This window comes from Phaethon lepturus, unplaced genomic scaffold, assembly GCF_000687285.1.
Source record: "Phaethon lepturus isolate BGI_N335 unplaced genomic scaffold, ASM68728v1 scaffold313, whole genome shotgun sequence".
In the NCBI taxonomy this organism is placed as follows: domain Eukaryota; kingdom Metazoa; phylum Chordata; class Aves; order Phaethontiformes; family Phaethontidae; genus Phaethon; species Phaethon lepturus.
This window is the reverse complement of record NW_010530974.1, coordinates 2,587-18,852: the sequence shown is the minus strand read 5'-3', so window position 1 is coordinate 18,852 and position 16,266 is coordinate 2,587. Positions and strand designations below refer to the sequence as shown.

The 16,266-nt window shown below is 42.5% G+C and overlaps 1 protein-coding gene across 1 annotated transcript in view; it reads right to left on the bottom strand.

The window, feature by feature from the left end:
- AKAP13 (A kinase (PRKA) anchor protein 13) overlaps positions 1-14,964 on the bottom strand; it is a 70,425-nt gene extending 55,461 nt beyond the window's left edge. Inside the window, exons 1-3 of the mRNA XM_010284395.1 lie at positions 14,884-14,964; positions 5,431-5,512; positions 1,476-1,612 (exon numbers count right to left, since the gene is read on the bottom strand). Of these exons, the coding sequence (XP_010282697.1) occupies positions 1,476-1,612; positions 5,431-5,512; positions 14,884-14,964 (300 nt within the window). The remainder of the gene's footprint in view (positions 1-1,475; positions 1,613-5,430; positions 5,513-14,883) is intronic.
- Between the last annotated feature and the right edge of the window lie 1,302 nt (positions 14,965-16,266).

Below are 16,266 nucleotides of genomic sequence, written 5' to 3'. Positions count from 1 at the left end.
CAAAAGCAAATTTGCCCCATAAACAAAGGGAACACGCTAAAATTCTGTACAACATAAAATTTATTGTGTTCCCACAGCACTCTTCTCCCACGCATCCCCATACAAGCATTAAATCAGGCTCAAATGGCAGTCGGCTGTTGTAATTTGTGCTACTCTACACGAGAAAATTGAAGACAGTCTTTTGCTCTGCCAAACAGCCTTATATTATCACAATCCAGGGTCCCGCAACACTTTGAGAGTAAGATGGGAAAGGGTGAGGCTGGTGAGCTCCGTGCCCTACCACATGCATTAAGGATGACTTTACTGTTCATTTATAGCACATGAGATCACTTAGCCAGGGCTGTGGTGTTTCCCATCCCGCTGGAAAATATTCTCCATCATCTGATTTGATTTAAGCAAACAGAATTTTGTTTCATTAAATACATTTCTCTGAAAGCAAGTGTGAAACTTACTCCAAAAGTTTAGTTTTTCAGAGCAGGAACTGTGCCTGCTCAAACAGGTAAGCTGGAGCTGAACCTAAGCATATGATTTCATGGAGTTGAGACCAATGTGACGGCTGCTGTGAAGAAGGTTCACATCCCCTTTGGTTCTGCACCACTATATTCTTTCTGGGTGTTTTTTCATCACCTACTTATGGCAAGAAGACTATAAATAACCAGCAGTTAGACTGTTAAAAAGCATAAGCTAATCCCCCTCTAAATAAATTCAGGCTGCTCTGATGCAGATGGCACAAGATCGGTGCTAAAGGGAGGCATCCTCCATTGAGGAGGCTGTCTCTATACCTCAAGTCTCACCCACTCCTCCTTCCCCTTCTCAGCCATGAGCAATTCAAAGGGCACAGGGATGACTAAGGTTAGCAATGACTTCTGTTGTTGATTTTAAGTAAACCTGAAATCATTTTCCTTCCACTTGCATGCAAAAAGACATTAGAGGTATGTCACCTAGGCAACAAAACTATTCATTGGAATCGGCCTTAAGTATTTAGAGCAAGTGTTTCCTTCCTATCCAGGGAGTCACGCTGAATTTACAGAAAAACATCAGTTCCTCTGAGAATTACAGTATATAATTCTGAAGGTGTCAGTGCAGAGGTCATCGTCTGCTGGAGAAAAGCTCTTTGTTACATGAGTTAAAGACGGCTTTCATACCATCTGTGCAATCCCTAATGACCTTGCAAAAAACCCCACCTTTTCAACTGTTCCTCTAGTGCCTGATTTACTTTTGGACAGTCAAACTTACTTTCATCTTTTTAACACTGGAGGCTGCACAGTTTTTGGAATTCTGCTGCAAGTAAATACATCCCTCATGTTGCTGCATCCAAAGAGGGGACTAGATCCTTCCCATCTATTCTGTTCCAGGATAATCACTTCCAGGTTTCTAACTCACCAGTGAAACCAAGATGATTTGCGTTTGCAGTATGGGTTTATTGAATCAGGCCTCGGAGCTTCTTTAACCATATCCCAACCTGGCTTTCCTACCTTTCCGAAGACAAGGTCTTCCATCCCATCACCAGGCAAGGGGAAGAGGTCAGACTCGCTCCCGGATTCTCTTTTAAGGACACCCTGTGATGAGGCACAGACGCTACTCAGCCCATCCTCCAAGAAGTTCTCACATTCTACAGGAGCAAAGCAGAAAGGGTTACGATCTGATGCTTTCTATAGCATCCATACATCCAGCTTGCATACTCTCAGTAAATCCAGGATTTAAAAGCAACAGTAAAGAAAGCTTTATAAATTGTGTTCACCTCCTAAAACTGTACCTGCACACTTTCAAATAACTTACGCAAGAGTTTAAAACTCCTTTTTAATGCATCAAAGTACATTGTGCAAACACAAATTCTGCACTGAACAGCCATATATGCTTGTGGCTTGAGGTACTGATAAATATGCTCTACATCGCGTACCCCACACTGAGCATTACAGGATGTTTCCCATCAATTGCAGCAACTGCAAAATTAGTTTCATATTCAATAAATGTAGAACTATAACTTGACAATATTTGCTTTCTTTCTCAATTAAAACCAATCAATGCTCTCTAAATGCCAGTTTGGAAAAGGGTTGATTATTTCATTCCTTCTTTTATACTTCTTACTGAAAAAATACTAGTATGACTTCTATAACAAGCTTTACTTTTCTAAGATTCAAAAATAAAGCATTTTTTTAAATTGTCAAGCTTTCATAACTCCTGAAGTTGACGTATATTGCATCTCTTTTTTTCTAAAATGCTTCCAGCTGCTTGTATTGGGGTGATCAGCAGCACAGAAATAAGACTACAGCCACTGAGAAAGCCCTTCCTTTCCAGAAACCTTAAGAGACATGTATGTGCATAAAAAATGCCTGTATATCATTTCATTTGTTCAGCCTTCAGGCAAAGTGTTAATGACAATTTTGGCAATAACTGAACATTCTTTTCTCCCAGCTCAAAATATTTTCTAATTATTAGTATTTTTGGAAAAAAAGAAAGGTGTTATTTTGCAATCTGCTCTAACTAAACAGATCCAAAACATGCTTAGCTCCCTGGAGAGGAGCCAGGGCAACAAAATATTGGTTCACTCTTAAATTACACCTGACTAACTCCACCCTTGGCGACGTCAAGCTTACACATCCATGCAACTACGACAGGTTTGGGTAGCTCAAAGCTAGCTTTTCCCCCTCCCCATCCTTAACTTGTGCCTGACAGCAGCTACGAAACACCCTGGCCGCAGCCCAGCTGATGGGAGCGACTCCACTGTCGGAGAAAATAACGTTAATTTGTTGACGGCAGCGGGGCTGCGCCCGTTTAGGGCAGGGGGGAGTCGAAGCCGGTCGGAAACCCCATTACCCCATAGAGGAGTTTCCACACCACAGAGAATTGGAAAAGCACTTACTGGAGGTGGTGCGGCTGCTCCCCGGTCCCGTTCCCCTTTCGGTAAACCTGGAAAATCTGAACTACTTTTCCATCACCGAGGGGGAGAAGGGAGGGGGAAGAGAAGAAGAGAGGGAAGGTAAAAAAAAAAAAAGGGGGAAAGGCAAAGAAGAGACGGAGAGGCTGTAAGGGAGCGGGCCAGGGTGCTGGCCATCCAGCTGGCAGCCGGCAGAGCATGTCCGCAGCCCAGACTGAAAAACAAAGGGGCTTGAGCCATGTTCCAGTGGAAAATCAGTGGGGACGGTCCAGATGCGCCAGGAGTCACAAGAGGCAGCGAAGCCTCCGCTGCAGAAGCCTCCAAGGACGACGAGGAGCAGAAGCAACGGGGACCCCCACACACCTCAGCTCATCTGTGCCGAGAAACCAACTCCTAAATCCTCTCCCCCCTTCGCTCCCCTTTATTTTTGATTGTTTGGGGGGGTCTTCCCCCTCCCTTTTTCTCAGTTAGCTCGTCGGCTTTGTTTTCTTTGCTTTCAACTGCCCAGGCACCGCACAGCGCTGCGCTCCGTCTCCCACAGCCGTGACCTGGCGAGCGCCGGTGACAGCGCTGCCACGCGAAGGGGACTGTGACTCCCATCACAACCCCACCCCTGCTGGCCGCTTGCACTGCACCGACGGCGCGGCTGTGCTTATCTGCTCCTCGCTGTGGAGGTGCAGGTGAAAATTACGTTACACTTCTGCACGTAACACAGGGACAAAAGATATTACCCAGTAAGAAGCCCTAGGAAGAAAATTTCCAAGCAACTCTCTTACGCACATTTTCCAAAGCCTCGTGTCCTCCAAGACAGGGCTGAGCCCTCCAATTCCGTGCTGATAGCTACGTATCTGCTACATTCCTCCAGGCCTTTCATTTCAAAAACATTGACAGAAAATGAGAAGCTCCAATTTCTGGAGTTACCTTCTAAGATTTTGGGGACTCTGTCCTTACAAGCCATTTCATCAGGATTATTCAGCAGGTGAAAAAGGTCTAATTCCCTATAAAGTTGTGTATTTTTAAGTTAGCCACATGAAAACAGCTAGTGGTTTTACTGCTGTTAGGTGTTGCCAGATTTTTCTTGTCCTCTCTACACTGCACAGCACCGCAGCGCAGCCGGAGGGATGCGTGTACAGTAAGGATGTTATTTCTAGAAAGGCCAGAACCTGCAGAGCCTGAGATCCTCCTGCTGCTTCAATCTGATGGGAGAGCACATTAATCAGCTGAAAAACCTGCCTCATTGTGCTTGCGTTACAGACATGTATTACTATAATTACTAATACATATTTGTATATACAGCTACCTTATTACATAATTAATATTAAATTTCTACACTATGATATTGCATTTGATAATTAGTAAGTATCTAACTGGTATCGATCCATATGAATACATGATTATAGGGTTTGCAAGTCAAACGAGCGCACGTCATTTTGCAGCCAAATGGAGCGCAGTAACTCTTGCCTGAAGCATAAAAATATCATACCAACAGGCAAGGGATTTAGGAACACAATTAAGAAAGAAGCAGCACAGTGATACCACAGGTTCTCCTGTAAAACACTCTTGAAAGAGCTATTCACGGTGCTCTGTTTAGAATACTCATGAATAATTTTTTTTTTTAATATAAAAAAGACACTTAACTTTTATGGGAGACAGAACTTCTACCTAGAATAAACCCCTCAGCTCAGTCACGCAGATGATCCCTTCTTAGCCTACACTCTGAAAAGATTGGGTTTGAATTTCGCATTGACACTCAGTGACTCAATCCTTGTTTTTCTTTTGAATCTCTCAGATAAACTGAAGGAGATTCAGGTGAGACTCCTGCTTCACAGCAAGGCAAGAAGTGTCCTCTGTATGAATGGTCCAAGCAAAGTCACTATTCAGGGCCCTGACAAATTACTCTATTTGTTTTGAACATGCATAATTCAATGAAAGGAAATGCTTTTTTTCTTATCTTAGACACCAACCCCTCCTTGAAACTTGCCCAGACAAGATTTTGTCTCCCAGTGGAAGAGCCAAAAAGCACCAGCCAGCACGCAGGGCTAGGAGCTCAGCATGGCTGGTGGGCAGGGTGTGGGCACGATGTCTCTGAACAGCCCTCCTGCTTCCTGAAGCCTGGAAATCATGGCAACTTTCAGAGGAGAGGGGGGGAAAAAAAAAACAACTCAAACCACTGATTCGGATCTAAATATGGATTCAGGAGTTTAATTTTCTGATTTTTTTTTTTCTTTTATTGTATTACCCTTTTAGCTAGAAACCATGCTTGTATGCTCCCTCACACCTTTTAATTTCATTTAAAAAAAAAAAAAAGAAAAAATTGAAATACTGAAGTACTTTAAATACATCATTATTTAAGAAGGTGACACAGCTCAGTGCAAGTCAAGTGCTGCAACCCTGTGCTAACAATGACTCATGGCAGATTCATTACACATTGTCTTCGTTTATGTATTTTACCCGTTGAGGCAAGGATGTCAAAAATAAGAAAAAGAAGGAAAGAAAAGGTGATGAGAACCACAGGGCTGCTCACCTGGAGCCACCACCATCACAACGCTCACCTGGAGACTCCCGCGTCCGCTTGCGTTCCAGCAGGGAAGAATCGGGACATGGCTCCAGCGAACACCAGCTTTCACGGTTTATCTGAAAAACAGACCGGAGCAAATCAAAGAAAGGCCACTCTCACTAGCATCCCTGTTAGCCTCTTCTGCAATGTCACCCTGCATCGACCAGCAGTTATATAGTTATGGCTTAATTTTGTCCCAATAATAAAAACCTCAAAAGTAACTTACAACTTTTTCTTTTTTTTTACTATCACTAAACCATTAAAATATGCAAAAAACTTTTATTTCTTGGTGGAAAGTATGATTTCAAGGTGGCTCCCACTCAAGGCAGGAGTTCAGAGGGCGGATAAATGATTTAAGCTACTAGTTGAAGACTGCAGAAACCTGGCTTCAATTCTCACTTCCATTTGTAGCGGGACTGCAAGATACTCTTCTGCTTTACACCTCGTTTCACTATCCACAGAACAGCAATTCCTTACCACCCATATTGCTGTAAAGATAATTAACTTAAAGATAGTAAGGTGCTCTGATAATGTGGAAATGAGGGCTCAGGAAGTGTCCAGGTCACGGTGAGAACCAGAAGCACTTTGTATATTTATCTTCACATGTTTGTGTTAACTGAAATGATGATGATCTTAGAAACCCCCATTTTAACACTAAGACACATCACATGGTTTATTTCAACATCAGCCCTTATCATCTCACCCTGTCCCTCACCCCTTCTGTGACTTCCAGTCTTTCAGCAAGGATGACTGATCTGTTCTCAGTCCTCTCCCCCATCTGCCTCTGCTTTACTCTTCCTCACTTGGGTTGTGCTGTCCAACATTCTCACTCTGAAGTCTTGCTGGACTATGCACAACCCTTGGCTCATCCAACATAGGCTTCCCATCGCTTGTCTACAGCCGGTAGACTCTGGAAACACCTTTGCAGGGGTCTCCTTCAGCAGCTCTGCCGTTCCTCCTAGCCAAACACCTCTATTTGTCAAACACAAGCAAATCTCATCTGGACAATCCCATGTCCCATGTCAAGAAATCCAGAGGTTGTTTCCTGTCCTGACCTGCCTCAACAGACAGGATCTTGCATGTTATATTGTAGCCAAAAGAAAGCTACTGAAATGGATAACTTTGATTTTATATGCCAACTGTTTCTCCTACCCTCTCTCTGGTTTTCCTTTTCTTTCCTGATGTAATTTCTTTTTCCCTCTCTCTGTCAAATAGAGAATTTTTACTGTTTACTTTTTGCCTCTGAGCTGTCTTCAGATCTCCTCCATGATCCTGCTCCATTTTTGCAGTCCCTTGCTGCATTCCCATCCCCTCAATGTTCTCCTTTCTCCCAAGTGCACTGCTTTTTCCTTTTCATTATTTTTTTTTTTAAATAAAGCAAAACCAAGACTCTCCTACCCTTGACCTGACTTGCTGCTTTGACTAATGACCCACGTCCTTCTTCCCTTTCTTGCTGAGATCACGGAACTTGTTATTTGCAGTCGTTGGCTGGCGTTCCTCGCTCGTCTGGCTGCGTCCCCCTGCCCTTCACCGGAGGGGCTCCTGCCAGCACCCCCGCGCACCTCCTGCTCACCACACTGCAGTCAGCGCTCCACTCCCCCAGACCTGTCAGCTACTTTCTACAGCACATTTTTCTTCCTTAGGTTTTGTCCTCCTCCATACTTCTGTGATGACAAAATGGGATTGGAAGGGCCTTTGACAGGTCAGCTAGTCCCTTTCTGCTGCTCCAAGTCAGGCTCAACTATAACCTGAGAGATCTTAATCCAACGCACCCCTAAAATCCTCCAGCAATGAGGATGCCATGACCTCCCCCAGTAGCTCTTGCTGGGGGAGACCGTGAAGGAGCAGAGATGATCGGAGAGGGGAAAAATGAGCAGGAGTCTCCCAGGAGAGATGAAGGAGACCTTGTACTCTACCAGAGTCAGGTCACAGGGTGACCTCAGTGCACGTCCCATCTGGACGTCCTTCCCCACCTCAATGCAGTTTTGCAGGCTACTTTTCTTAGAAATGATGTATACTTCCTAGCAGTTCCTCACTGCCTCTTCTCATATGTATGCATTATATACACATTCATCTCAGATCCCAGTAGACCCTTATATGTACATACAGCTAAGATCCCATCCTTCCCTGCACCCATACTCAACACATGTACACACACACCTGTATACCCATCTTCTCCATTTTACTTATATTACATATATATTAAATGAGAGGTGGAGAGGGTAAGAGAGGCAGTCTGAAGTTTGAGAAAGGCTTTTGTACGCAAATACTCAAAACAGTGATTTTTGTTGTTTTCCAAGGTGACATAAAGATGTTGGGTTTTAACTGTTGCATGGGTCACCGTTCAAATTCTTTAAATGGGAGAAAGATACCCCCTGTTCTCAGACAAGGCTGAAGGGTATCTAACCGTACCAATTAAACCTCACTGCAGAATTTATACATGCTTTTTTTAGTATTAAGAGCGCTGTAAGTTAATAAATATCACATTATGACTGTAAAGTCAGTAAATATGTTAACATTATTTTCTCTCCAGACAAAACAGAATCTATTTTGCAGCACGTTATCTTCCATTTTATTAAAGGCAAATCTAGAGGTTGAGCCTGAAGACCTATAGGAGGACAAATGCAAATGTGCTCAAGTCCACAGAAGGAACAACCCATTTCAGATATAAAATCAAATCCTGCCTCCTTCTGACTGGGTCGCACCTAACTCCTTCCTCATCATATTGAGCCTGATGCTCCTTACTCTTAATATCACCATTGAATTTAAGGGAGCTACTCCTGACTTATACTGATAACCACTATTGGAAATTGATAATTAAACATCCTGTTCAATAATTAGCAGTACAAAAGCAAAATATGAGGAGGTTCAAGCCTATCAGTTGATTGGTAATAGACTAAACTATATTAGGCTGAATTAACATTATATTTTTTCCTTTAATAGAACCAATTGAGTCATTCACTGAAAATGCATTATAGACATTGGCATTTTTTCAAAAGAGATTTGAGTATTTTTCCCATTACCCAGCCAGCTCTCTCCTCTGCCCTGCGACTTTGCCAAGTATTGAAAACGTCTGTTTTTTCCTATTAAAAAAAAATGAGAGAGTAACACTGAGGTTTAAGGTACTGTTTCAGATATACCTGATTATGTACAAAATAAAACATTAGGAACTAAGTATTTATCTCAGTAGCCCTAATTCAGGAATAATAATCATCACCATCATCAAAATACAAACAAAGGAAACCACCACTATATACAAGTATTCCCTACGCCAAAACGAGCCCAGACAGCATTTCAGGGAGGTTTACTGCCTGCTCTCAGGAAACTGGGTGGTCCACAGATACTCAGACACAAACCCCATTATCCACAGCCCAAGACTAAGTACTGGGATCCCTCCTCAACAACTGAATTCTGCTCATATTTACTCAGGACTAGTGACTGCAGGTACAGACAGTAAGGGCTGTAGAGAAAATACCAGTATAAAAGCACCTGAACATCAGGGGCTGGGGAATACACCAGTATGAAGAATTCAAAATACGGTTGTCTTGAGATTTTGCAGACATGTGTGCATTATATGTAACAAAACTATCCCTCTCTTCTTCCCTTGGCCTCTGTTTTGCTAAGAGAAGCCCAACAACAGAACCACAGGCTGGTGGCCACAGAAGATAAAACTCCCACGTGCTTTCTGCCTTGCCCACACTGATTATAGCCCATCGATTCTGGGCATCCCAAGTCTTTGTGGCGGGAGCAGAGGATGCAGCGGTGTTCAGATGGCAGAAGGGAATGTGAAACAGCCTCTGGGAACAGAGTTTCAATACGCAGCTTTTGAAAAAATGCCAGGAGAGAACCAGCTATTTTTCCATGCAGAAGCCTGAATGTGTTTATCTGCAGCTCAGACAGAGAATGAATCATGGAAGCACATCCCCAGGCACCAAAAACTGAATCCCGAAGGATTTTCTGTTTGCCTGTGAAACACTAGCAGATTAAATGTCCAAAGAGGGCTTTAGGACACCAGCTGGAGTTACAAGCAGCAGACGGTTTGATTGCTCTTTCTGGGCACACATGTATGTATTTCCTGACTCTCAGAGACATCTTCCTGCAGACATTAAATTTGAAACTTCATGTGACTTAATGCAGAAACCTTTGCATAAGGACAGCACTGGACAACCTGTGAGACAAACAGGGCTGGGATGTCCTCCATCACGCAGGACTGACAAGTGACCCCAGCCTTTATTCCCAGGCTCTTCCTTCCTCTCTCCCTGCATGACAGTCTTGGCTGAGGAGTTATCTAGCCCCCTCCAGCACTCGAGGTCCTGTGCAGTGCTTGCCCATGAAAGCCAGAATCGGGACCTCCTTCCTGGAAGGCATTTCAAAAATGTCTACTTCTGGCAGAGCGGCGCGGTGGAGGGCTTGCTAAAAACACTCGCCTCGGGGGCCGGCTACCTGGCTCCATGCACCTCTCCTACCTTTCCACCATGGAAAAGTCCTTTTTCTCTCCCTCTGGTTTTAGTATAACTCTTCTTGCCTTTCATTTCACAATAAAGAAAACACACTGACCTCTCAGGAAATCTTCCGCTATTTTAAAAGTTTGCACTTGTCAACCTCACTGGTAGCAATATAAATCAACGTCTCTGGAGCAGAAGGAACCAGATGATTTTAACTTTCATTTCCTAGCAAATCTCTAGAGATTCTTCTTCCCTCCATACTGTTTTGACTTTGTCCTAAATTCACAAGTTTCCATTTCTCTCTTTTTTTTTCCTCCCAGCTTCCAGCCTAATTTTTACCTTGCAGCTAAAACCAGATACCATTGCACATAGGAAAATATTTAGTAGAGTAATTCTAGTTTGGTTGGTGTATCATTAAGTATTCATACACCACCCTGAGCAATAACTGACACTAGCAAAGATTTGAAATATCCATTGAAGAGCAAAAATAGTGAAAAACAAGCAAAACTTTAAATTCAATTATAACTAATTTGTTTAATAATGAGGAATGATACATGATTTTTTTAATTTTATTTTTTAATGCAAATCTTAATTATTCTCTAGGAACTACCTGTTCCTGAAAATTTCCTGTAGGATAGTTTTCAATGAAGAAATTTGTACACATAACTGGAATTCAATGTTTATTCTGAGCAACTTTTAACTTTACAATTCCATTTACGATGGAATTTTCTAGTCGCCTCTAATTCCTGAACTAGAAACTAAAGCAACAGTTGATTCACCCCCTTCACAGACATCACCTTTCAAGATCCTCCAAATCTCTTTTGAAAGGAGCATGAGGGATGGGGCACCTGAGGAAGGAATTTCCACTGTCTTCCTTCAACGGCTGCTGGTGCAAAACCCTCCATATACACAAAACTCTCATTAAGAGCAAAAATCACTGCTTTGGCAATCATCTTTCAGACAATATTAAGTGAGCAGTGCTATAGAGAATTACACTAAAGGATTACACCAGAAGAGGCTCCTACAACCACAGGACATTTTAAATGACTGAATAAATTAGCACTTTGTGGTGTAAGAGCAATGCTGAATTCCTAGAGTGCACTTTTCTCCCTGGCAATGTCCCAGCTGGGGAAAGGAACATGTGCCCCAAGAACATTTTCCAGCCCTTGGCACTGGGATGTCCTCCACCAGCAGAATTAAGAGTCCCGGTAACAACAAACTTTAATTAAGCTTTAAAAATAACACCAATGGCTTTGCATAAAAACCATCTCTTGACTAAAATGGGAGCAAAATTCCCACAAACATGTATGTCCCTAAAGTGAAATCACATTACTTTCATTTAAGTTGTCCTTCCAGTTCTAATTCTACACGAGCCACAACCAGAAAAACTCAGAAGTTCTCCACATTATCATAAATACACTTCTCTCCTGCTGTCCCTTCAATAACCAAACCAGTGAGGACAAGTGCAGGATTGAAGCTCAGAGCCATTTTAAGGCCACAAAATTTGATGCAATACTGCATACCGATCATCTGAGGACATGTTTATGTGTCAAATAACCAAAACCAAACAAACAAAAAAGCTTTCTAAGTATGATAACATACCATGGAAGAAACCTTAGTTTCAGTTAATTTGATGACCTTCTCCACATACTACTTTTAGCTTAGGATGCTGCAAATTGCACTTTGCCTTGGGTGGGCAGGGTTCATTCCAGAGGATCTTCTCCCGCACTGGGGCACAACTACCAGAGCAGGCTTGCACCAGGGAGCAAACTAACTAATTGATAATGCTGTCCCTTTAATTTCAAAATGCCTTAATTATTTTTATAACATTGGGCTGGTTTTAATTTCATGAATAAGGTTCTGATCTTAACTGGAAGCTGAACAGGATCTGTTCATCTGAAGAGCAGCTAACCAGTCATGAAAAAACTTCCACCTTCCGTCTACACTTAACAGTTTGAGCATTCATGTACAAAGGTGAAATGTAGGTATAGGCAATGAGCAATTACAAAACATTCCCAGTTGCGATTGCTCAGTCTCCCATTCTCAAAGCCAGCCCCTTTCTTATTTTCTAACTCTGCAAAGCACAGCTTTTTCATCCAGGCTTGAATGCTTGTCTAACTTCATATGTATTTGCAAGGTGCCAGCCAGTGTGGTTTCCGTATTCTGTCCCTAGATAGTTATATTTGTGGTAGCAGGCACAACGTAAAAATGAGACAGGGCTGCCAACTCACACTGAGACTTCCCATTTTGGGTCTTGGAATAACATAGCGCAGGCTGCTTTACCCTGCACGTAGCTGCTCAGAGCTCAGCGAATTGTTCAGACATGCAGATATCCCACGTTCCCCACATCATGTCCCTCGTCTGCTACAATGCAATCCCAGCAGGAAAGATGAGGGCAATTTTTTATGCCATTTCTGCACCATCCAGGCTTCACTGTTACAGTGGCAAACCACTACGCTCAGTAACCAAGTTCACCCTGTCCGCATTTGCTGCAGCAGCAAAAAGAGCCGCAGTAAAGATGAAGTCCTACGTCCAACATAGAGGCTAGGACACTGATTTACCCATTGCCTCTTGCTTTTTCATATATGGGGAGGAGGAAGAAACAATGTTAAAGCTAAAAATAATTGTGTGCATCAATGCCTAAAATTGCTGAGGTTTTTTGTTTCGTAACTTCACAAGCCAGTTTCAGGCATAATCTAAACATGGAAAAATTGAGCCCCAACACACTGACCCTTTAGAAGACACGTGCATTGAAAAATAGTGGGTAGGAACCAAAATTCTTTTGCAACTGTATCTAAGAATGGTTGCAATCAACGCAAATATAATCCCATCTATAAACACTTAGTAACTGAAATGACACAAGATCTTCTTTGTTCACAGCTTGTTCCAGTTGTCCTTCTCGACCAGCTGTTTTTCTTTCCTATGGCATGATTAACAAGTTCTCCACCTTAAAATGAAGCAAAGAACATAATCATCTACCACTCAGAGAAAAGATGGCTTGTCCGAGCCAATCTGTAGGCCAAACTGAAAGCTCTTCGGTGCTTTGCAGTTATCTTGTTAAAATTACATTCAGATCAAACACTCCTAAAGGATCCTATTTGGGTTTGCTTTTGTTGTAAGGATATTTACTTGCTTTTCAATACTTGACACCTAAGAAACCCTGTCCTCTTAATTCACCAAAATACAATGATCTAAGTAAGGTACATTTTTAATTAAGTCTTTTAATTAAAAACACCCCCCCAAAAAAACTCCACCCCCCAGCTCCCTCATCAAGGGTCTGATCCAACTCCCACTAACGTCAAGAGATGATCTGCCACTGACGCACTCTAGTGCTGGCTTGGATCCCCAGATCATCACAATTTAATTTCATCTACCGGTTATGTTATAGAAACCAGCTAACACATGAAGAACTACTAAAAATCAAGCTAAAGTTGATTGTAACTACAGCTGTCACTAGCACCCTCCTATTTGAAACATCTGCAGCCTCTACAGCCTGTGTTCGGAGCAGCAATGCGTGCACACACGCACACATATATGGACACTGAGTCATTTGCAGGAACAGACAGTATAACCCACAGTTTTGAAACTCAATTAGGAAAATACTAGTGGGAACTAACAAGAGCCACATTTTGTTATAAAATCTAAGCTTTGCTGAACAAAAACTAATTTAAGAAACTGATGACATCAGAAATACTGAAGTCAGATAATTATAGTGAATTACATTTTAATATAGGCATTCAGATACTCTTTATAAAGAAAAAGATTATGTTTTTTTTATATTAGCAACCGAGGTTGTCAGGGGTACCAGGTTTTCTCCCAAGAACTATTAAGCAGTCATTTCACGTGAGTAGTGGGTGCACAATATGTCTACATTTTTAAATGACTCGGGGTGTCTAGAGACTGAATACCATGGGATTCATCCTCAACCAGCATCATTAACATGACAGTTCAAAAATACTCAACAAAACTGAGTTGGTAGAGAAAACAAGTTATGGTTATTTGTGTCACCAAAACCCAAAGGATACATTGAATTAAAGGAAAATACTTTATTTCCTAAACAAAGCAAGTTAACAAGTGCTAGGTTTATTTCAGAGCAGATAAAGTAGAAGAAGTGATTTGAGAATTTTTTTTACATGTTCGCTTCTCAACTCGGAAACAAGAGCATGAAGCAAAAATCATAAAAAAAGGGAGCCATATGATCATGCAGAAACCCACTACCTCAGCTAAGAGAAGGGAGAAAAAGGGAGAGGGAAAGGAAATTCTCTTGCAGCAGTTCAGGTCTCTAAGTTGGGCTGTGTTTTGCAGTCTCTCTGGCTGCTTTCCGATTTCCATCCACTTTGCCAGGAAACTGCTGAAGCTCCAAAAAGCTGTTACGGAGACAGGACATTCCCAGACTGCCACTGTGCCATTTGGTGGAGCACTTGCTAATTTTAGATTAGAGGAGGAACAACACTGGGACAATTAGCCAAGAGCCACTCCTGGCTCTTGCTCCAACCCATCTTCAGACAAAATTCACACCTAAACAGTAAGACCAACAGCAACACCCTTGAAACACAAACAAAAAGCAGAGGTAAAGGAGGATCCATCATGCCTTTTTTGGCAGAGTATATCTTTCAGGAGACCTGTGCATTTCAACCCCAAAAGCAACCACTGGAAATGAAAACCCTTTGCCTAATGCTACCTTATGCTGAAAACCCACCTGCAAGTGCTGAAAGTTGCAAAACAGGAGGGGACCATTTAATGGCAGAGGACACGGAAGGTGGCCAGAGAGACCTCTCCAAAAGGGCATCTGATTGCATGTCACAGGAGGTTGCAGGGATAATAATATTTGGCATAAAATGGTTTGATAGCACTCAAAACCATCTCCATGCTGAAGGGCAAGAGCTCTTCCACCTGCTCCCCCTCTGCACCGTTGGGCTGAAGGGCACAAATACAGCGGGGAACAGACAGACCCGTTAGAAACGGGGAAAGGAACTGTAAATAAGGATACACAAACATCATACCTTTAACAACACAACATCTACAGTCCTGTCCACCTTGGAAATGTCGCACAGGCTGTATCGCCTCTTGTGACGTTCGTACATTTTGTCCAAAAAGCTGGGAGCGGAGGAGCAGAGCCCACCATGAACCCCGGGCTGACTGCGGCCAGGCGCACTCCAGACCTCTCACAAACGTGCTCAGAGGAGTCCCCGTGTCTCAGCACACCAGCCTGTCCGAGCCTCTTAAGAGGAAAAAGAAAATCCCAGAGCTGCAAACAACTGATAAAGTCTTCTCGGAACAGATTTGCCTATACAGGCAACGCAGGAACTTATAGCAAAAAAAAGATATTTGAAGAGAACTTTATACATATAGGATTTTTTTTTTCAACTCCTAAGAACAGTATCAGCCTTCCTGTTATAGTAATTAAAAAAAAATGTTTTCCAGACAACTTTGATATCCAAAAAGCACCAGAATGAAAATCCTGCCCGAAAAGAGAACAAAAGCCAGATGTGTGCAGCAGGAACCCTGACGCTCCAAGAGGGAAGGCAGAAGGTAGGCTCAGCCACAACAGGTCTAATTCAGGAAAAAAAGAAAAAGGAAAAAAAAAGCCAACCACCGTATCCAAGTAAATAGTCACCAACGTGTTTTTTCTTTCATGGCCTTGTGCACTGAAAGAACAATAAAAAAAGGTACTTTCCTCCTCTCGAATCGGTCCTTACTGTTCACCAGACAGGAAGGCTTGGTTTTGCATTTAGATTTCTAATGACAGCACAGGGCAAAAGGAAAGAAAATAATGAAATAAAGCCACTCCCTCCTGATTTGGGCTGGGACGTCACTACTTGCCTTTTTAGTCCTGCACCAGTGTTCTCCCAGCTTTCAAAATTTCTTTGCAGTTGTGGGAGCATGATTCATCTCTTCAGAGAGGGAAGGAAAAAAAAAAAAAAAAAGAGGAGGAAGCGGGGGAAGAAAAAGCAGCAGCTTTTCTTCGCCAGCCTCTTCCACCTCCAGCTGCAGGCACTTCACGTTGTTTGCCCGGTCCAAAAAGAAACAGACAAGCAAAGGGATGTGTTTTCAGGGGGGTAAAAAGACTCTTCCCTCTCCCCCAGGCCAGGTGAATGAAAGACAATTTCAGGCTTAACGCTTCCCTGTAACAGGAATGGAAACTTATGATTTAATCCATGCACGCGGGGCGGGGGGGGAAGGAAATAAACCAGTTACTTTTTTTTGTTGTTTGCAACACAAGAGCAAAAGATTTCACCAACTTGTTGTCCAGAAAAGATAATTTTCCCTTTTTTATTCTAGCCTGAAAGGCAGAGCTTTTTTTCTTACAAAAAAACCCAAAACCCTAAACCAAAAAAACCCCAACAACAACAACAGACAGAAAAACCCCACAAAACAAACCACCC